The 24,355-nt window shown below is 29.5% G+C and overlaps 1 protein-coding gene across 2 annotated transcripts; it reads left to right on the top strand.

Annotated features, from left to right (window-relative positions):
- The first annotated feature begins 2,458 nt into the window (after nt 1-2,458).
- LOC132760188 (extracellular tyrosine-protein kinase PKDCC-like) lies at nt 2,459-22,530 on the top strand. 2 transcript variants are annotated; one of them, XM_060752103.1, is made up of 7 exons: nt 2,459-2,680; nt 8,687-9,421; nt 10,639-10,761; nt 18,706-18,914; nt 19,568-19,827; nt 20,316-20,492; nt 21,160-22,530. In XM_060752103.1, exons 2-7 carry the CDS (start codon nt 8,810-8,812, stop codon nt 21,246-21,248), a joined length of 1,470 nt encoding a protein of 489 aa, XP_060608086.1. In that variant the 5' UTR covers nt 2,459-2,680; nt 8,687-8,809; the 3' UTR covers nt 21,249-22,530. The 2 variants fall into 2 exon arrangements, with proteins under 2 accessions (XP_060608086.1, XP_060608085.1); XM_060752102.1 differs by lacking the exon at nt 2,459-2,680 and adding an exon at nt 5,445-5,603.
- The last annotated feature ends 1,825 nt before the right edge of the window (nt 22,531-24,355 follow it).

Below are 24,355 nucleotides of genomic sequence, written 5' to 3' on the forward strand. Positions count from 1 at the left end.
CATTTCACTTTACAATATTTTACTAGAAAATATATTATTAAACTTTTCATAAAGATAAGCATGAATCTGGAGGCATGCTGGCCTTAAACGAAATAAGATATTTTTTACGAAAAAAAAAAATAAATATTTCGTTTATCCGAAATATCGGACAAATTGATAATTCGGTTAAAAGAAATTCGCTAAGACGAAAAAATAAGCATTTATAACAAAATGACATTTCATCAAACGAAATAACATTAAGAATTCAAGAGCGAATTATTTTTACAACAAAGTGAATTTTGGTACTTCACTGAATTTATGTTTATGGCACATTATACCTCAGAAACGCCTTCTTTCGGAAGGGCAAATATCAGTTTTATAACGTTTGAATAATGATTTGAGAGCTTGTTACATGCATGCGAGATTTTTTGCTGTAAAAGTAGCAAAAAGTAAACAAAGTAGTCTTTTGACTTCCATGCAAAATACTAGAGCACCTTAAATGTTCTAATCGCCAAAGGGCAACATAAACAACAAATTGATTATTCAGACAATTAGATAATGAGTAAAATTTTCTGAAACTATAAGAGGGCACCAAAAATAAAAAGCTTTTGAGAAATAAAAATAGAAACATTTCTTGGGCATAAAAGGCCTTTTAAGGAGCCCCTGATTTAATTCGGGAGCAGTAAACATTGTCTTTCAAAAATATTCGAAACATATTGTCCATCTCAGTTGAAATTCATTCACTGGATGTGAATTACAAATGTTATGTTAAACTAATACACGCCTTCACTAATTGATATACTAAACAGATGCCAAAACTATTTATCTATGTTATATAATGGATAAAACATTCATTGTAAAGAAAATTATATGATATCTTATTTCAAAACATTTCTTTAAAATGTCTTTCAAAACACTTTGCGTCATGCAACATTTAATGTAATGTAGGCAAGCTGTAGAATAATGTTAGATAGAAACATAGTTGGTTTAACGACAAGCACAATTCAGTATATAAGAGTATATCAGGTCATCGATAACGTCATAGAAGCTTTAATGTATTGTACATCGAGGTGACCTCTTAAAACGGACAAAAATATGGTTACTATGGTTGTAACAGGGCATCTGTTATAAGGGTAAAAAAGAATTTATCGTATGTTGGGTTGTAACAGAATATTTTTTATGAATTGCATAAACATCTTTTATAAAGGAAACATCGTGCGGGACAGCCACACCGTATTATATATAATACATACAATATCTGTGTGAACGTTAAACATGGTCAAATTTTGCTTTGAATTTAATTCAAATTCAGCCAAATGTGGAAAAAAATGAATGAATAATGTTTAGATTAAAATAGATTATTATCTTTTTTATGAACTGCAGCCTCTGTTTCATTTATGAAATATTTGTAGAAATGAGCTCAAGCGTATTATTTCTATTTGATACGAGACACAAAGTTATTGTTACATTATGTGTGGTATCACTCTGTACAACCAAATTACGCTTATCGCGTTCGGTGACATCGCTTTAGGAAACGCTCATTTATGTTTGATATAAATATGATACTCATATTACAAGATATAAGTGGATAGTGATGTATATATACAAATATATAATGAAACACATTGTCAAACAGCAGACATAGTGTTATCTATTCGTTTGTACAGTTATAAATAAATTAAATTATCTTCAGTCTTATTTATGCTTTAGAAGAAATATATTTCAATGTACATAGCTTATGAAATTGGTATACATTTTCAAAACCTATTTGCACTTAAAAATGATTTAGATGAAATGTTTCCTTCTATATAGAATGTGTGTTGCCTAATGACACAAGCATGAACTTATTAAAGAAACATTATGCCTCAGAAACAAACAAAAATGCTTTCATTAGAAAAGTCAAGCATAAATTCTATAACATTAAATTAATAGTTTTAGCATGTTAGATGCTTGTTGTGTGACGAAAATAGCGCTAAATGTGAAATTATTTGTTGTTAAAGTAGCAACATGTATACAGTATATTATAGTATTTTGTCTTCCATACAAAATACTTAATCACTATAAATGACTTGTTTAACAAATTTATATAGGACTGCCGGTCTTTGTTATTAGCTAATGTTTATAACATTCATTCGGAAATTGTCTTGATGAAAAGGCAAGCCTCGTATTAACGCAAAAGTGATAAAATTTTGCAAGATCAACCTGCACATCTGTGCTGTCTGATCAGGCTTTTAACTATAAACAAACCAACTCCAAGTTTGCATCATGAGACCCCATTTAGTTAATAATGGAATGTTCCCGAAATGGAAGCTGGACGAGTTAATTAAAATATATTTAAGAAATTCAGCAGTTTAAAGGGTAAATTTGGTCTCTATAAAAACGACTTGATTATCTTGCTTGATTATTTTGCTCTTTATTCAGATGATATCATGACATCATTTTTTCATATCCAAATGGCCTAACATTGTTTATTTCAATCGTGTGGTATTGTTAACTGAAGATAGACGTTTCGCTAAATTACCGAATTACCGAATAACGTATCTGGTCTCATGGATATATAAATAATACTGCGCCGAGAGCTGGGATATATCAAATCTAGCCGAATGTTTTGTACGATATTTTAGATATTTTTGAAAAGTAAGCGCGCAGATTCATTGTGGATTAAACATTTGGAGTACATACAATGATTTTTATATACAAGGTACGTTTTATTTTGTTTGGTATTTATTTCTATAAACTTTAAACTATCTGATGAAAACTTTTATTTTGATATCAGCTATATCTGTAAGCGTTATAAATGCATTTGAGATGTTTTTATTCGCTTAATATCTACGGTTTATGTGGATGTTTTCAATTACTGGTGATTAATGACCTTGTTCAATGAAGTTGACTACTATTGTCCGTTTACAAAAATGGAAGATATATATATGAGTAATTGTCTTCATCTGTATACATTAATATTTATCATTCGTTTTTAAAGAAGTACTAGAAAGAAAAAAAAACTGAAATGTTATTATTAAGATATCAGAAATAAAGCGGAGAACTTTTCAATAGGTGGAATTTCACAGTTGACCTAAAATGAAATAAAGTTTCTATACTAGTTAAAATAATAATAATAATGCTTCTTTAAAGAAGAAAATACTTTATCAGCGCCATTTTCCTCATAGTTTAAAGATAACTAAATGTTTCACTAACTGTATGCAATTTACACAAAACACTAAAGTTTAGCATGCCAAACGTCTAGGGTTTTGACAGGCCTGATGCGTTTATTATCTCAAATTTCAACTAAACTTTGCTATAATGTTACGCGTTGAATATTAAATGCACAAAAACAAGTTTGTTTCATTAGTCATTTATGGGATAACATTTTAATGTTTTAGACCGTTTGTGGAAAATAAGGTTTCTTTTTGTTATGCTTAAGAAAAAACTGTCTAATGAATAAAAGTAATATCTGATCTGTCAACTTACATGACATAAACATTTAATTAATATCCTATGCATTGCTTTTAAATGTTTAATTCATAAGGTCATTTTAATAAAACCCAACACTGCTTCCGAACAATATTGTTGTGGGAAATCTAAGCATAAACAATCATTCTAGAAGATTATGAAATACCCTATATTATATTGTTTTATGCAATTTATTTTTACGAATCAAAGTTTTTATCTATGTATAAAGGCAAAAAAGGAGGGAAAATCATAAAACGTAACGCTTCACAAATAAAACCAGATGTATGTTTTATTTAATGATGTCAGTGTGACATGTCGCATATTACAGTTTAATACTTGTCACACAAGTGGGGAAAACCCATATTTCAATGCCCATCTTGAAACCGATTGTAATTACATAATGCGAATCTTTTCCCACAACAAAAGTGTCAAGATAGAATTAATTCATTTAATTTACAACACGTGTTTGTACGCATTTGATACTTTATACTTTTACTGTATAGGTCTGAATGCGCATCATTTTAAATGCGTAAAATGTACTTTGAGCTTACCTTTTTTGGAGTGGAATGAAACAGGGGGACATTTTAAGGCGTGACTTTTTATGAAACCATATCTTTTTTTTATTTTATTTGTTTGTTTGATGTTTTACTCAAGTATTTACCTGTAGAAAGAGACGCCTGATGTCCATCCCACCCACACGCTTGACTTGTATTATGACGGGCACCTGGTACAAATTTTCAATTTAAATTTTCACGTGTAAAATTTGAATTAATTCAACATCAGACATGCAAATGTTATGCATTACATTGTTCGTGCAGATATTATTTTTAACATTTATTCACCTCAAATCTTTAGATTTTGCTATCGCTCCTGGTGCACATGTAAGTACTGTTATAGTCAAAACATTAACCAACTGGGGAAAGAAATTTAGATATTGCAATATGAAATAATAAAAAAAAAACTGTATCATTTAGATTAAATGATTCATTGAATAACCTACACTTTTTTAACTTGTTCTTCTGTCATGATACTAAGCAACGGTCCTACTATCGGAGTTCAATACATTCAATCAATAGTTTAAAGTTACAAAATAAGTTTTTTATCATATCATGCTATAACAAATTATTGAAAGTTGGTTTGTCTGAAGGATTTTTTTATATTGACATTTTTGAAATACAACTACGCAAGGGACGATAAAAATCAGCAATTTATCGCAATATAATGTAGATTAAAATCAATGCTCACTGTTTAAACATGGGCGGAGTTTTGACACGCGTAATTCTCTATTCACAAGTGTTCCCTATTGAAAAATCCATTATACATTTAATCGGAAACGTAACGTACTTTATTACTTGATTTATGGGCTGATTTGTTAAAAAAGATGACATGTTGAATTAAGTTTTGCAAAGTAAACATTTACAGATTTTGAATATAAAAGGTTGGTTTGTTTTTTCAACAAGATGTATTCTCTAAGTTTTAGGTTGGAACAGAGATTTTGACATTACAAAAAAAGATATAGAAATACTGATAATTGACTGTGGAACTTGGAGACTTTACATTAAAAAAATTACATTGAAATATTGCAATTTTTATTATTAATGGTTTAAAACTCGCTTAAAATCTTGAAATAGTTTAAGTCAGTGTAACTTCTCAATTGCGTCCAATTTATAATATAATAACAATTATCATAATTTGGATTAAATCATCAATTCCAACATATCCGTTGATACTACCGTTTGAATTGTAACATTTTTTGCGGATTTATTTTAGAAATATTCAAAATCTTATTGTTAGTTGATATATCTAGGTTGTTACTTGAAATAAAGTTGAAATAGGAAGGTAAAAATGTACATTGGAAATAATTTTAAGAAAAAAAATACATTTAAAAAAATATATTAATATTGATTTATTAATTTGCGATAAATCTGTGGAATCCATACAACTAACATGTGTATTTCGGTACATATTTAAGGTTTAAAGAAAAAATATGGCGATACACCTTTAATCTTGTCGGTTTATGTCAAGCCAAAGCTACTGATAAAGGTGTATTTTAGGATAATATTTATCAAAATATTCCCATTACATATTGGGCTTCTTGGAGATTTATGAATGTTAGACACAGAAATGAGGTCAAATATTACTTAAACAATGACTGTGATAAACAGGAAAGAACAGTAAGTGTTAAATAAATTATTCTATTAATTATTATATCGTTATAAAAATATAGGTTTGTTTTCATTAGTAGGTTTTAACACAATTATATATTTGATCAAAAGCGGCGCATTTCAAGTCGTTTAAAGCAGATTTAGCACCAAATTAAATTAGTTACGATTCATTAAAATATACGGTAAGCTACTAAATAAATGTTTAGATAAAATACATGTTGTTGTTGTTGTTGTTGCATTTTGTTTGTTTAAGACGCATTTGATATACCGTAATCCTATTGGACAAAACAAAATTTTCAAACACTGATATGAATTAACAAATATTGGAGGGACATTGTTTAGGAAGCTAGTACAAGTAGATAACGTAATAATGATAATAATTTTATAACCATATAGTCATAAAAAATGTAATATTTAACTTTGCTTACTTGTTTGTTTTGCCATTCTTTTTTGTACATAGTTGGTGTGTCATTGCATAAAAGTTTAATATCTCTTTCCCACTACATGACTTGTTTTGCAAAACTTTAATCACTGGCACACTGTAGAAAATATAAGTATTAGTTTTCAATAAAAGTATGTTCTGTTACGTTATAAAATTGGGAAAACGGGTTTATATCGGAAAGGGAGGGTGAGGATTTAATTATTTTTAGTACCATGTTGCATTACAAATTTAAACGTGAGAACAAATAGTGTTGCATGTTTTCAAAACAAGCCTATTTGATAACAAAACTTTTTGAGTTCTTGCAACTCGGTGGCATTATTAGCCGCATAGTATTCTAAATTTACGATTAATTACTGCATTTTTCAATACAAACATTGATTCATTATTTAAATTTGAAACAATGTTTTAGTCGGTACTGTGGAAGGGAGGGGGTGTGGGCGGTACATTGTACTAATCACTACCTTACATTCATAAACAGCCTTAGACAAACCACAACTGTGGCTTCTGATCATGACATGTACTGTTAGATTTTAAGTTTTGAAAAATCCCCTACTATGTTCTTGTCCAGATTTAGAGAAGGACAATCTCATTTAATGTATTTAATGTGGTAGGGGTGGTTAAATCTACAGGTTAATCGAACAAACTGTCATTTTGTGACTGTCGATGACATGCATAACTTAAATAACCCGGAATCCCAACACATCCATATATGCTACTTTCTAAATTGTAAAGCTGTCTGTAAATTAGTTCAGGACCACAACTTCACGGAAATCCTGCAATCAAAATACCTAGTAGACAAATTAATGAGTCATTTATGCTCAAATATATCAAGAAAACCCGATTATTTCCGTTGTTTAAGAGCCAGCATTGGAATGAGTGTTCAAACAATGGAAACAACAGATTTATATGATCATAAAAGACTCACATATCTGTTCTTTTATTCACATAATACGTTTAGTTTTTCTGCCGACTAAAATATCTTTGTACCTCTGATTTGTGTATGGTGTCGCTTCATTTTGATACTTACATTTATATTTTAACTTGCCGGAAAGTAAAGGATATTTTATGGTAAAAACGATATTTAAGAACGTGATCGTTTTGTGACAATGTAAAATGTGATTGCAATTTGTTTGGATATGTTACATGTATAACAAATGGTTTTAAGGATTAACAAGTATAAATTTACTTAACGATGGTTTTTAGGATTAACAAGTTTAAATTTAATTTACAATGATTTTAAGGATTACCAAGTATAAATTTACTATACGATGCTGAACAGGATAACTAACGTTTCCAGATAACAAGGACATGGCTTACATGTGAAATGTACCTTTTACTTATATGTATTTTATATTTACACGATATATTGTAAATCATCCTTATCATATGTTTTACTCAAAATTAACTTTATATTTTATTCTTTATTTATACTTTAATACTGTTTATTTACACTATATCCTAATCAATATATTTTTTATTCTTGATTTACTTCTATATTTTACTCTATATATCTTTATTTAACCTGTATTTTAATGGTTATTTTATTTTTAATTTACTATATACTGTTTCTATATTCTACTCTGTATTTTACTCTATATTTACTCTCTATTTATGTCTCTATTACCCAATTATTTCACTTTATTTTAGTGACTAGTTTAAATGTAAAAATGTAAAGTATAATGTAAAAGAAAAAAAATGAAAATGTGTTTTTAGAGAATGTGGAATATATTTCACTTCGAAGTAAGATTGTTGAAAATATTAACATATGCACTATGTGCTTTTTGGAACCTTTTAGAATTATGATATTTTAGTGAGATTCACTTACAACAAACAAAATGTCATGTATGTAATGCATTGTAATTTTTCTTGGCAATTATTGGCAGGCAAACAGCTGTTGTTTGTTTATTGTTGCATTTATTCAATACCTGACTTTTATATATAAAAAAGAAAATATTTCGATAGAGTTTACACATCAATATCTACATGTACTCTCGTGAATATTTACTGTGTAAAATTTTAGATGTGTATAAAAACCCAAACCAGAAGAGAAAGCATTTAACAGGAACTAAATGTGTTTGTCTTTAACTTACTTTGTCAGACATGGGAAACATTATCACAAAAACAAATTTTTAATTTATAACAACAAATCACAGTACATGTAATTTTGAAACATCATTGTTAACATATAACATCATATAATGTCTGCACCTCCTTAAAATCTTTAAACTACTGGTTCAATTAAACTGGAGACTATCGGCAGTAACTCATATACGATTACAGTAGACTGTTATTGGATGCACACACTAAGACGACACCGACCATATTGAGCTAGTCTCTGCACAGATAATAGACAATCAATTTCCCCCGGCTTAACATTTGTCATTTTCTCTACGTTTAATCGCCTTATATAGACGCAGAATATAGAAGATAAAGTAAGGGTTGGAATAGCAGGTCTTCTAGGCACGATTGATTGTTTCTACTTAAAGAAGTTTATGTGTAACTGCCGATAGTTTTTTTTATATCGATTGTTAAGTACAATTGTAAACCCAGTAAAAAATATTAATAAATATCTGTTTGGTTTGGCTGTGTGTTGATAGCTTCACGGGAAGAATTGAAAATAGCTAATACTTTCTTATTTATTTATTTTCAGGACACTTTTGTGAAAAGCCGATGGAATATATAAAACGAGCTATTAAAGGCATTCAGTCGCGATACTTTTTCAGAAATAGAATTTTTTGAAATTAAAAAAAGGAAAGTCAAAAATACACACAACATGTTCCGGCAATTCAAAAGACCATATCGGAGTAATATATGGCGGCACGGGTTATATTATAGCTGTATTGTGATATTATTTTTTCTGTTTATGAATATTATGGCATTTCAACGGAATTGCGCCGACTTAGAAGGGGAAAACAACATCGATCCGGGAGGCACGACTTTCGTGTCTAATCTAGGAAATGGTGACATAAAAAACAATGTCTTTCAGGAAAGGAAATTGAATTCTCGTAAAAGTCAGAAGGTTGTGTTCAAAAATAAATTAAGAAAGTTAATGGATATACTGGAGAGCAATTTAGAGAAAACCTTTCCTAACGACGCTCCGGAAATTTCTTTCGAGAAGTATTTTCCTGATCGACAGCTGTACTGTGATGATATTGCAAACATATCCGACATGACTTACATGGCGTCTGGCTGGACAAAAGCGGTATATAAAGGATTATATAAAGGGACACCTGTCGCCATAAAGACAATTGATGTGAAAGGTCAAGATGTAACAACTTGTATGAGTACAGGAATGTCTCAGTCAGCATGCTATGTGAAAGCAGCTAAGAAGATTGTAAAAGAGATTGTGATATTACAAGCATTAGCCGGGGAAAATGTATTGAAGGTCGGATACTTTCTTACTTTTTTTTCATTTCATACTTGATACGTGATATGACCATCTTTCATACAAAATTGATCAAATTACAGAATAACACATCGAAGCAACAAAATGTTGAAGGTGTATGATATAAAAAACGGATGGAAAATTTAAAATCAAACAAAAATAAGCCTTTTGTATTTAAGAAACTTTTTTATATTATCTGAAGGCTTTTCTTTATCTGAAGATTTAAAACTTTAGCTTGCTACACTAGAGGTTAGCAAAAAAGACGTCATATGACTTAAACTGTGTTGGTTCGCCGTAAAACCAACCACACAAACAAAAATTAAAACTTAAGCTGTGTGTATGTGCACTAAATTTTGAATTTGAAAACTAAGGAATGGAATGAGTATAAGGTCTAAGGTTTTATGAAAACGACGATGAGAATTTATAAGTTATAAACAAGATCTATCAATGTTCCAAGACAAGGAATAGAGAAATTGAATATAATATCAATTATTCTTAGAATACTTCGTCATTATTTAATTTACAGCTGTATCCTTCACTTCAGATCCATCACATTAATCATGCTATTTTAAGGTCATTCGATATCAAACCTGAAAAATAATATACATTTTTTAGCTATATGATATACATTATCCAGCCTTTGAAGAATGCGTTATAGAAATATATATTGTATAATTATGATTGTTTATTACATACTTTTAAATGAAATATTGAGAAATATTGATGAAATAAAATGCGTATTTTCATTTTCCGTATTTTCACTGTAAAAATTTATTTTTCACTGCAGTGAAACATATTTTCCGTATTTTCACTGGTGTCTTGCCGGACTACTTTCTTTTAAATTCTGCCAGTACTCAAAATTTAAGAGAAAGTATTGCAAATTTTAATGTCCAGAAAGAGAAAAATGTATATAATAAACAGAAAATTCAAGTTTTTCTATAAATACATGATTTATTTTCATCTTGTGGCATGAAAATTTCCATATTTCACTCGTTGCTACCGCCACTCATGAAATATTTATTTTCATACCACTCGTTGAAAATAAATCATGTATTTATAGAAAAAACTTGAATATCCTCTATGTATTTGATATGATTTAGAAATAATTGTGGTAATAGTAATAACACACTAAAATATAAGCTTTATTGATAACTATTGATTGTTCTCTATCTTATGTTGTTATTCTACAAATTATATCCTTCTATTTTTTTCTACAGGTGCTTGGCTTTTGTCTCCCTAGTAATGCAGACGACAATCAATTTGTTGCCATGGTAACGGAATTAGGAGAAGCCGTGGATTTAATAAGATTGCTACAGATGTCATGGGAAGACAGACTTAAAGTAAGTATAATTAGAAATAAATCTTGTCATCGAACAGTTATTGTCTTTGAGAGACCATTAGGTTAGCGGGGAAAATAGAGATTTTAATTGCAAAATATCTGATTAAAAGTGCACGAGGTATTGGAAATGCTATGATCTTAATTGACATTGGAAAACAACAATGTTACATATATGGTATTGGAGAAAAAACAACAGAAGAACGAGTGTTTGACAACTAATTGAATTAGTCTATCAATACTTGTTAAAATCATGATATTGTATGATAAGAATAAAATGTTATATAAAAACTGATATAATATAAGTAAATGGTGGTCAGGCGAAATTTATGCAAAAATGTCACAAGTGAGTCTACTTTGTAGTGATAAACAACATACGAATAGTTAACAGTTAATTGTTCTTACCAAATTTTTTTTCCTCTAAAACTTCACTTTGAAGAAATGAACTATATAAAGGATATTCAAGATTTTTTTTTCTATAAATACAGTAATATATTTATTTTCATCGTTCAGGATGAAATATGGTGATTTTCATATCACAAGATATTCTGTTTGTTATATACTTTTCCTCTTTTGTTTTTGCTGAATTTAAGAAATAAGAAGAAAGTATTCTGGCAAGACACCAGTGAAAATACGGAAAATATGCTTCACTGCAGTGAAAAATAAAGTTTTACTTAGAAAATATGGAAAATAAAAATATGCATTTTATTTCATAACTCAGTTATATAATAAATATACATATGATAATTAAGTTTTTACAAATATAATATGAATATGCTTCATGTATACTAATTAAATATCAAGGACTTTCAAGAAAACATTATTATACTAATTATAAAAAATACCGTATCATCATATTTAAAATGATACACTCTTTAATGTTTTACAGACAAAACATAGGGGAGAAAATTTATAGAGAAAATACGCTCATTAAAATTCTTGTTACTAAGATAAGGTTATTTGAAGTCAAATATGTTTAAACATTTATACAATAAAATCATAATGATCTATATAAATTAACTGTACTTTATATAAAGCAATCATAATGATCAATATAAAATAACTGTTCTCCATATAAAGCAATCAAAATGATCAATATAAATTAACTGTACTTTATATAAAGCAATCATAATGATCAATATAAAATAACTGTTCTCCATATAAAGCAATCATAATGATCAATATAAAATAACTGTTCTCCATATAAAGCAATCATAATGATCAATATAATAACTATTCTCCATATAAAGCAATCATAATGATCAATATAATATAACTGTTTTCTATATAAAGCAATCATTACAGTAGTAATTTGTCTTGAAATAAATTTTGCGTCCAGGGTATACATATGATTATATCATATATCGTTATTTAAAATTGTAATGCAGTAGAAGTTAAAATATTCAAGATTTATATCAGTTTAGAAACCAGCGCGGAGATAGATTCTGAACATTGGGTAGAGCAAAATAACGGCATGCCACATGTTTTATTTATAAACGAAATTTTCAATGAAATAGGAAATGCATAGAAATAAATAAATAAGTAGGAAATTATGATATCTGAACAAAAAACCTGCAAAATGTGTATGCAAGCTCTGATCTGCAAAACATTACTCGTATCGTAACTAAATGCAATATTAATATCGCAAGGAGCTAAAGTATTTAGGAAAAAATGAATACAAAATATGAATAAAATTCCAGGAAACTACATAGAGCTTAAAATTAAATGCCAAACTGGAAAAGAAAACATATTTCTTTCATTATCTAAGACCCATCTTACATCAACAGGGGAAATGGTGATAAATTCCCCTGTCAGTTTGGTTTATCCGCACAGTAAATAAGTAATAAGCTAAATTGACATTTGTTGCGCTTACTTGAAAATTACTCAGCGTTTTAATTGTATGATAGATGCATACTCTACATCGAGGGAGTTCGCAGTGCGCCAGAAATTTGGGAAATGTGGAGTGATTTTGGCGTCTATGAAACAGACGTTTTGAGATGATCTAATAAATCAAATTTGTTCGTGATTTGTATAGCAAAAAGACTCTAAGTACAACAAAATAAAGTATATCTGTAAGTCTTATGTTTATTAAGTGCAATTTAATAAAAATCTTGATTGAAATTTCAATTTGGTAGGTAAATAAGTATTTACTTCAATCTAAGCCTATGGTAAAGGACAGTAATATTTCGTACAAATCTAAATTGTCGAAAATGTACAATTTCGTGTTAAAAGCCATATTATGCCCCAGAAATGCTTTTTCTTAATCTTTTATTTTGATGTACTTCTATAATTTGCAAAACGTTACATATTGGTCAATTACATGAACACTGTTTTTCTCCTAATGCTTTTTGGCCTTTAGTACAGTTATAGGGATTTAGTATATTGTATCATTTTGTATGGAAGACAAAAAACTATTTTGTTTACATTGTCTACATGTGTGACAAAATTGTTTCACATTAAGCGCTACTTCTTTCAGGTAGCAAGCATCTAACATGCTCTAAAGACATTATCTCAAAGTTATAAAGTTCATTTTTGCCCTTTCTAAAGAAATGAAAATGTATTCGCTTTTGAAGTATACCGTGACTTTAAACTCAAAGAAACATTAAAACCATTAATTCATTAGGGCCTCAGTAGTGGGAAAACAATAATTTTAGAACATATAGATGTATATTTCAAATAATTGATAAAAAAATAAGCATAACAATTAATATTGTTTGACGTAAGAATACGGAAAATGAAAATATGCATTTCATTTCATTTCATAAATACTTCATTTATTAGTTTTATGATAAATATACGTATATTTTACGTATTACATAGAGAAATACTTTGAATATAGTTCAATATTTGATAGATCAAACTAATGTAGAGCATTTTGATAAAGGGTCCTATCCAATCTTATGAGGAATACAATCGTCTAGGTAAACAGAGTCAGTCACTTTTCGCATGAATAATCTGTCTACGCACGGCTTAATTCAAACAATAGACAGTCGTTTGAAATATTCCAGAGCATGCATGTTTCTCTCTGCGGGACTGGAACATCCATACACTGTTCACAATACCAATTACATTACATGTTATTTGTTTACTGGTCGATATATTGTTATAATATACTTGAAAGTTAATCATTTTTAGGTTTGCTGAATGGTTTGAATCACTGTCCCAAAGTCACATTTGGTTCGAACCTCGCAAGGAACTTTGATGTCTAGCTAGTTTTCAGACCACCGATGATATACCGGTGCGGGTTCCTTTTCTCTGAAAACGTCGTCATTTTTTTCAAAATTGTGATATCATAAGTATTATTGACCTTATATTTATGAGGTATAGTGAATTTGTAAACAAGTCATATTTTATTTGGGTATATATCAAGGTAGCATTATGAACTTTATACAACTAATAGAAAAAACAATTTAATGCAAGGAAAATGGATATTCCACAACTTTTTCTTTCAAGGATAACATGTTATAGTTGAATAATTTCTAGTCATATTGTTTTTGTTTTATGCAACCTAATCCGTCATTTTATCATTAAAATGAGTTTTCAATTCAACTATAAGCTTTGGAAGGGTATGCCATCAATTCTTTGATATACTGGTGATATCATTTACATCAAATTATCATCAAATGGGAGTATCGTCAATCAAAGAAAACTGCTATTTGTCATTTCAGATAAAATATCGCGAATTGAAATCATGTTAGAAAATTTAGTAACTCATCTTGTCACAATCATTGACAATGGTTCAGTTTATACGCCTGACCTATCTTTGACTAGAATGTATAAATGAAGATTTTAATTCAATCAAGATCCGATCCCCTTTCAGCGCTTTATCTCGCTTATAATTAGATTTTTTTCGCTTATCAGATTTCTTGCACACGGCTGTTTTCTGACTAATAATGGCGTCATCATTGCATTACAGAACTTACTGACTCTCGACAATCAAGAACATAAGCTAGGCATTGAAACTTATATATGTGACAAATTATATAGACATAACTTGGGATACTGATGAACGATATTGCATTATATTTTCCTAAAACCATTACTTACAAGGCTCATAACTTATCGGTCAGCCATTGTACAAATTAAACAATAAAATATATTATTTAAATTCATCTGAAAACTTTAGGCACAATCAATTTTATATGATAAATTGTATGTCCATATTAAAATGACTTGAGCATAACATGTTTAATGAAATGTTTTTGCTCATTTCTGAATGTAGATAAATTCAAATTAATAATGAAATGCACTAACGAAGTGTAATTGTTGATATGACATTGTAACCTAAACACAATTTGTATATTCAACTAAGAATTGAACCTAGATTATACAATGTCATTTTGATTGAAATAATATACAGAGGTATAAAAATGAGAAAGCTGTAAAAAATATACATGTACATATTTTTCTCACGTGTCTGTACTGGATATTATATCACCAAAATGCTAATAAAATATTTTACTTGACTAAACTTTTAAAAAACATTGTTTGTTAACCATAATTTGTCAAATTTTAAAGAAAATGTCGAGTAAAATAAGTTTTTTTCATTTGTATATAGATCTACATGCAGAGTGTACTTATTTCACATATCATTTTACTTTTTTTTCTCCATCGTCTGACGTCTGCTGATTAGAATAAGCTGCTTTACGTAAACAAACCATAACGCGTTCTGTCATCTAGTAGATCTCTTGTTAATCTTTAAAAACACGAATTGATGATAAGCATATGCCAATCATTTCGGCGAGCAGCGTTCATTTTACGTGTTTACATTACCACAGGATGTTTATGCTTATCCGGTCGTCTGCGTCTTATCGTGATGCAGATATATTTGAGCCGCGTCACGACAAAACCAACATAATGGGTTTGCGACCAGCATGGATCCAGACCAGCCTGCGCATCCGCGCAGTCTGATCAGGATCCATGCTGTTCGCTTACCAACCCTATTACAAGTAGAGAAACTGATAGCGAACACCATGAATCCTGATCAGACTGCGCGGATGCGCAGGCTGGTCTGGATCCATGCTGGTTGCAAACCCATTATGTGGGTTTTGTCATGACGCGGCTCATTTCTGTAAAGCGTGTTCAATGATTACGTATTCATTTATTTTGCTTTACAGGCATGGCATATGGTTTAAATTCCATATCTTTTGAAAAAAAATAAAACCTGCACTAAGATGCGAATAAATGTTGAATGGTTTATTTTTTTCACAGATGATATACGGTTCTGTTATTATGTACTGATAGTGTATTACGATATTTCTAAAGATAAAAGACCAACTTGAAATATTATTCAGAAAAAAAACAGCTTATGTTGAAATTACTTTTTTAATTCTTTCATTTTTTCAAAGTTTGGAACTTTTACAATATTAAACAACAGTAGTTTTGTACATTATTTAAGAGTTCGCGAAATAAAAAAGTACCATTTATAATTATATATTCAGCAAGCGAAAGTGTATATAAATAACATGTAAAATAATATTGCCATTGCGCAGACGTCAATTTCAAATGAATGCGCAGTAAGTATACGGTACAAATATCATGTGACATGGGAAATGACATTTTCTTTTATGTATTAACACATAGAAAGTATTATGCGTTAGAATAGTAAATCGACATAATAAGTATAATACATCTTTTGAATATGTTTGTCAATTAAATCAGATTGGTATTCAGGTTAAACTCATACTTCAAACACTGATTACATCAAAATGCCAAATTCTTATTTATGAATTTAACAATGACGTTAATATAAAAACAAACCAATAAAACCCTTAAATTTTATATAACGTATATTTTGATGATATAACTAAAATTCCATTCCGTGTTAAATTTACTATTATGATATTACACACTACAAAGCTTCATGATGAAGTGAACAGATGTGTTTGAAATTATGTAAATGTCTGTTTTTCAAACATTCTTGAGTTTAAATGTTAAATTCTGCTTAAGCCGGTGCTAGGGGGCGTAGACGGTAGTTTGCACTTGGCAGTACCGTCTATGAACAGGCTCGATCAAGCCGAACCTGCAACATTTTACCGTTTTGGACTTTCTTTAGGGATTCTTGTTTTCTCTATTGAGTTGTTTAATTTCTTAAAAGCTGATATGAATTAAAGTGAAATAAGCTTGATAGATGCCCCAAACCAATATTGCCTAAAACAATGGTTGTAATGGAATGTGATCTCTTTAATAATCTATTATTGTAGACATGTGTCAGTTCTCTGGACTTATTAAACTCATTATTTTCAAGTACTGTCGAAACACTTATGTGCAAGACACAAAATACCGGTCGTTAGTATTGTTTCTACACAAATTGACATCCGGAAAGGTTTTAGAACGATTTTTATACTTCAATATGTAGTTTAAACATACAGTAAATACCGAATATCAGTCGCCAATGTCACTTTAACAAACATGACAAAAATGGTAAAATGAAACCTTTCAAAGCTTTCTTGAAATTGCACCTACTATATTTTGGATGCGTATTGAATAATTTCCTGAATGACACTATATTTGTGCTACAGTCTTTATACTAAATTGACTCGCAGAAAAATAGAAGGTGTCAATCGCCGAAAAACATTCAACAGAAAAAATCGAATTTATTATTTAAAAATATAGTATTAGTTTATGTTTTAGCTTATTTCAGAACATTTACATTATGACCATTATAGGTAAAATATGCTAAAATTAAGTGCAATTTATATATACTGTACACTCATTTTAAAGTATAAGGATTACTTTACAAAATTTCGTTTTGATATGTGTTTATAACGAAAATATTATTATGCACATAACATTCCAAAAATGCTTAATATTCAAAATAGATCATCATTTTTTCTGTTTAATTGCTTATAAAGTTTTATCTTTCATATTATTTACATTATTAATATGAGATGCACATTTTGGGTTATATTTCTCCAAAAATGTATTTTCCACATTTAGAATGTTGTGCAGGTGTTAAATATAAATAGCGATACATAAAGTCCATAAAAGTTATTTTAAGTAAGTTAAATTTCAATAGATATATGCTTTATATTTGTACATTTTGATGGCATATGAATTGTATATGTGTTTAAAGGGATACTCGGGCAAATTTATGACAAAAATATCAAAATTATCTTATGTACTCGAATCATGCTAAAATGACATTTGTAAAAGTCCCAGCATGAATTTCTGTAAAAATTCTATATATTTTGGGTTTGAAGCGTAAAAATATCTATATATGTTGAACGAAATTTAGACGCCGACAGAATCACCGAGTAGTTTTAAAACTAGTAATGTGACTTGAACAAACCGTGGAAGTTACAATAATAGATATTGTGGATGTAGTATGACTAAAACAAACCTAAATCTTTCATTTGGCATGTTCTTAAACGTCTCCAGATAATTACTGTGACAATTATTGTGAAATCTTAAATGCTCTAACATGACCCACGTGGGTCAGGTTAGGAAACCATCATATTATTCTTTATCAGGAGAAAAGTTTTGTTCATGTGACTGCCTAGTGTATTCAATTTGAGGACATTAACAGATAAATGAATGAAGAATTCAAAACGAAGAAATGAAAATTTTGCCTGTGTATCCCTTAGCTGCTTGCCTCAAGATGAGCCGAGAAAATTAAACTTGAGAAAAATTTACTAAGATTTTAAGAAAAGAAAAAAAGATTTAAGATTCAAGTAATAATTTACATGTTGTGTGCCATTAATGAATGATTTTGCAGTATTTCTCACCTTATTTCGACTGCGTTTCTAACGCAGTAAGGGCTTTTTGCTTGCTTATTTTTGACATCTTTTTGGTAATTAAAGTGGATTGCAATGTGTAAATTATTTACTTTGATCATTTCACAATATTTTCACAATATTTTTACTTGTTAATACATTTTTAAAATTTTTCATGAAAATTAACATGAATCTGGAGGCATGCTTCTTTAACATTTTTCTTAAATTCACAGGTATGTTTAGATATAACAAGGATTGTTGACTTCATGAAGAGAACACCGTACGGTTCCATGTCAATGAACGACTTCCGGCGGCAACAGTTTGTGTTAGTTCGTGGCAATTTGAAACTTTCCGACGTAGACGACACAGAGTTTGAAGATCCTCATTGTCGAAACTCAAACGAGTGTGACATCACATTTTCAAGCGCTAATTTTTCTCAAAAGTATGTTTGAAAATGACATATATTCTTTGATTTTTGACTGCAGCATATGATTTTTTTCAACATGGTTTTGCTGTTTATATGTTTCATATATAAAAATCATTATTTTCTTTTTTAAACTTAGATATACATGAGATGTCTTCAAAATTTAATTGGAAAATTTAAAATATGATTAACAAAATTTTCTTTTTTTGATGCTCTATCATAATGGGTAAGAATAATGCAAAAATAAAGCTCAAAGTGTTATTTTCACAGATAACTTATTTGACTGATATTACTACATACTCATCAATGTACTCAATGGTATTTCACTGAATTTGCCAGCAAAGCGTTGTCACTTGTGTAAAAGAATAATCAATTGATGAATAATATTATTTTTAGTCTAGAGCTCAGTGGTGTCTCAACGCAGTTTGAAATGCTACATTGCATAATTTTGTTACAAAATCATATTTAAGGTATAGCTTGTACTATATACTTTAATTCCATTTATGCAAACAAATGCTTTATTTTCATTTACTTCAAAGAAATTTGTGGGGGAAAATCGTTATTTTCTCTTTTAAAACAGTTTCTGTGGTGAATTTGTTGTGTAGTTGAATATATGTTTAGAACTTTAACATAGGATTATCGATTTAACTTAGAATGCATTTTTACTGTAGAAGCCTATGTCAACATCGAAGATGTGTTCAATATAATGAAAAGAGAAACTTGTTTAATGCTGGTCGCCATTTTGTGACAATCCTGCTGCCCCACGGTGCACCTCTCCGTCTTCAGCCAATCATAAACAGTGTTATGAACGGATATACTAATTTAACTATGACGTCAGAAGAGCTACTTAGCCAAATGAATAAAATCGTGACTCTGTATAAGTCGGGCTGGTATCTAAACAGATCAAAATCAATATCCAAACACCGATTACGTAAGTTCTACCTACATTCAACTGCATATCTTGTTACTAACAAGCGATCTAACATATATTATATGGAATATAAATTACATGACAATGACAAAATATACTTGTGATGCTATCGATAAAGGACAAAGTATATCTTTCTTTGATTTCCTTTCCCATTTGGAAAACCTACTCTTATACTACGTAAAACATTTGTAAGTTATTCACAATAATATAATAAATAGAATTATTATTTAAATAAATAAATTGGTTGACTTTGACTATTGATCAACATCCTCAAAATACCCCAAATTTATATCTGTCTTTTCTATTTATGGGTAATTAATATTTATTTGTATCATTACCATGACAATTGCAGTGCATTCTATGCTTAATGGCGGTCCATCCGCCCTTTCAGCCAATGAGAGTACGGACCCTGAAAATTGCATATTTTGCTTGCTACATCTATAACTGTAACGACCGCGATCAACTTATACATGCATTTTTAATCACAGATTACAAAAAATTAGAACATACAGATCTTCCGGGGCAATATGATTATCGGTGCCGGTTATCCCTTTCCATGGCAACATGCACGGTGTCTGTGTTCGATCTACAAGAGGCCGAAGATTTGTGCAATAGTGACCAAGATTGCAAAGGATTTGTTGTCGCACAGCAAACAACTTGGTCAGGTAATTAATGACCTAAGCATAAGTGACTGAAATTTTACTTGTCTTTCCTGTTGCTGGAAAATTCGGAAAGAACGGTGATCGTGAAAATAGCATTTGTGTAATTATCACACCGATGTTTAAAGAGACACGACCGCTATATTCAATTTTCTTTAAAAGTTGTGTCCCACAATCTGTTACCAAAAACCTTTATACTTTGCTCCCAAACAAACAGGTGCTATGTTGAGCACATAAGCCACATGATGGTGATATTTATTGTTTAGTATACCGGTAAGACGTTTAAAGGGTATGCCGCATTTTGAATTGTTACTATTTTGATCATTGCCAACACATGAAAGAACGTTTTCGCTGTCTTATAAGGAGCTAGTGGACTTTTCCCAGGTTTATTTTATACAAGGGCTATTTAAAGAGCGATATACAATTGGAACAAATAATTACTGGTGATTTGTTGTCATAATATTCTAATAAAGTAAATGAGTTATTTAGTTAAATTATTGATACAATTTAACAATGATTTTAGCGAAATGTTCATTTGTTTGTAAAAGATAAGAGACGAAAGGCATCGGAAATAATACATTGCTTGATGATGATGAAATATAATCTTTAATACAGACATATAAATTTCAAAAATAATATAATTATATACATTTCAATAAATATTTCATTTCAGGTCGACATGTGATACATTTGAAGAATGGTATAGGGGCGCCATCTATACGTCCAAACACAACTTTATATATTAAACCAACAGCATTATGAATGTTTAGTTACCTGTATTATAAATGATTGTCATTTATAAAATGATAGTTTGAAATATATACACAGTTTTTGATACATATCATGCTGATAATGTCGCGAACGAAGAGTGTGATAAAAGTGATTCTTTCAACAGTATTCTTAAAGACAATGTGATACTAGACATAGTCGGGCAATAGAGTTTTATTAGTGTACTGTTTTTCTTGTATTCCACAATACACAAACGAAATCCTTGACAATTAGTGATGTACAGACTCAATCAAACAGAGTCTGCAATTTTATCTAATTTTGTTGTGATAAATGCTTCCGAGTGATCACCCTTTTTCCAGATTAGTAAATTTTTAATTTATAATTTCTCTAATAATATGATATTTTCTTGACAAAATGTATTTGTAGTGGTTACATGTATTTCTGTACAAGCAGATATTTTAGAAACATGTTTACAAAGGTTTATTAATAAGGATTAAGATCAGTCTAAAGTTTTACATTTCAAAATAGTCTTTAGTTTATGCTCATAAATTTGATACAAACTTGACAAATTTTCGTGTAAAACCTGATGACGCTTTCGGGAGAGAAAAAAGTAGATTTTTTTTAAATATGACTTCACATATTGAGCAGGAATTGTTTATATTGTCATCAATATACTTTTTAATTTATTTTATTATTTATGGAATCTTACGCTTATGATATCTGCTTATTATATGCCAATTTGCAGTATTTTATGAGTTCCAAATTGAATCAAAGTCTTTGTGTCTGATTATAATGCAATGCAGATAAAATCAGGATCCCGGCTTTTTTATTTCTTTGTGAACATGGCTTCAAAAGTGAGACTTTAAATAAGCATTATTGTTGAGTAAATTAATTGCAAAATAATCGCTGAATATCCAATTCAGTATTTTGCTGTTATTTATAGGATCGATGGTATAAAGGGTAAATATTTTGTACTATTTCTTATAAAAGAATTGTGAGATAATAATAATAATGAGTTGAACCGCTCTTAAACTGGTCGGATAGCATGAAATGCATTTATGAATTTTACTATTGTTTTATTATTATTCAACTTGTTACTTATCTTACATACTCGAGGTTGTTATGTAAGAATTTTCTTTAAAAGAACTATATGGTTGTCATTATTATATGAATATAATATAAGAATATTGTGGTTTAAAACATGTAACAAAAGCACATGTTAAATTCAGTTTTTATTACTGAATATGTGATGAAAACTGTTTGTTGCTATGTTAAAATGTTACATAAATTCAAAATTGTATGTATAAAGATTTAACTTTTTTCTTTCTTTCTTTGAGAGTTATACTATTTGGATACTTAAAGTATCGATTTTCCATGTTTAAATTGTTTGTTACAAATAATTATTTATATATGAAAAGATTTGGTTTCATGGAAATCAAAATACCTTTAGAATCAAAATGAAATAAAAAATGTTTTGGAAAGCTTTGAAATGTTTTACTTCTTCTTCTCCCACCCCCACACACTTTTTCGCTTATCTTATACACATATGGTAAAACATTAAAAAGTTTCAAATAGAATTAGTCATTCATATGAACATAGAAAACTATATTTCTATAAAAGTACCGATATAAACACATTACACCATTAGTACAGAGTTAGGGCAAAACACGCACAGCTCTCTTTTTCAACACAATTGATATTGGCTTTAACAGAAAACTGAACTGCAATTCCCTTTCCGCACAAAAAGCACTTAAAAGTTAATAAAAGTATTATCACGACAATGGTGTGCAGTATGCAGTCAAAACGTACAGATGCACATTTAAAAGCTATTAATATGATATCCCAACACATTAGCTTTTTTAAAAGAACACAAAAAAGATTCTTATGCGTGTATATTATTATGATAGCGTTTGTTCGAGATTCTAGATTATATTTATGTAATATACCATTATCATACAATGCACAATTTAAAAAATAGCTTCCCGATATGACCACATTTTTAGAAGTTTTCGACATAAGTCATACTAACCATACGACCTACATTCCATTTCCGGTATGATTGTACCTGATAACATGAATAGAACAATAAGCTCATGGCACCCACTTCATATTTCATCATATTGGCTTTTTGCTGCACAATACCAGAATGATTGTATATGTCATATCTTATTAGATTGATGTTAGGAGTTTTCTGCTGCACATTTCCAGATTTATCTGTGTATGGCACCTCTAAAATATTTTCATATTTCAGTAAAATAATTTTAGGGCTTTTTGCTGCACAATTCCAGAATGATAGTGTATGTCCCCTTTAACATTATTATCTTCATATTTCATTAGATTGATGTTAGGGCTTTTTGCTGCCCATTTTAAAAATGATTTAGTGTGGCGCCTCTAACCTATCTTCTTGTTTCATTAAATTGATATTGGGTTTTTTTTGCTGCACATTTATAGAATGGTTATATATGTCTCCTTGAACTTATTCAGAAGACAGGTCAAATCACAAATTACTCCGCTCTATATTAAATTACTGCTGCAAAAGGCTGAAAACTGCAGGTCTTCAGAACTTTGCAATATTATGAATGGCCTTTTGATATTTGACTGAGTAAAAACAGACACAAAATTTGTTGAGGGTTTTTGTAAATGTGCATTAAGATACATATAGTTTTAGACATATGTCTGCAAATTTTAATAGATATATTCTTCAAAATCAAGTAAAATCTGTACATCAACAACGTCGCCGAGACGCTGTTTCCATTAAATTTATTACACGAAGATTGAAAAAAAATCCTACTTGCCAAAGCTTTAGAAATATTAAAACAATTTCAACAGACTGCAAACATTTAACATGGCAATAAAACGTTTTAATGCTCCGGGGAATTCGCGATGATAATAGCAATTTAGGTCTGAGATAAGGAATTCTGCATGTCAATTACATAAATCTCTTAAAATATATTTTTCAAAGTATTCTGACATAAAACGTAATGGAGTTTCCCGTAGATTCATATGATTTATACTCAAAGGGTTAAGACATTCTTTATGATTTTGTTTAAATATTCTACAGTGGCACAATCCATTAATTTTCAAGAACAAAAAGAGTCTGTCACATGCGTAAAGACGACATGATGCGTATAAGAATAAAT

Source organism: Ruditapes philippinarum, unplaced genomic scaffold (genome assembly GCF_026571515.1).
Source record: "Ruditapes philippinarum isolate M1 unplaced genomic scaffold, ASM2657151v2 ctg1790_1_1_1_1, whole genome shotgun sequence".
In the NCBI taxonomy this organism is placed as follows: Eukaryota; Metazoa; Mollusca; class Bivalvia; order Venerida; family Veneridae; genus Ruditapes; species Ruditapes philippinarum.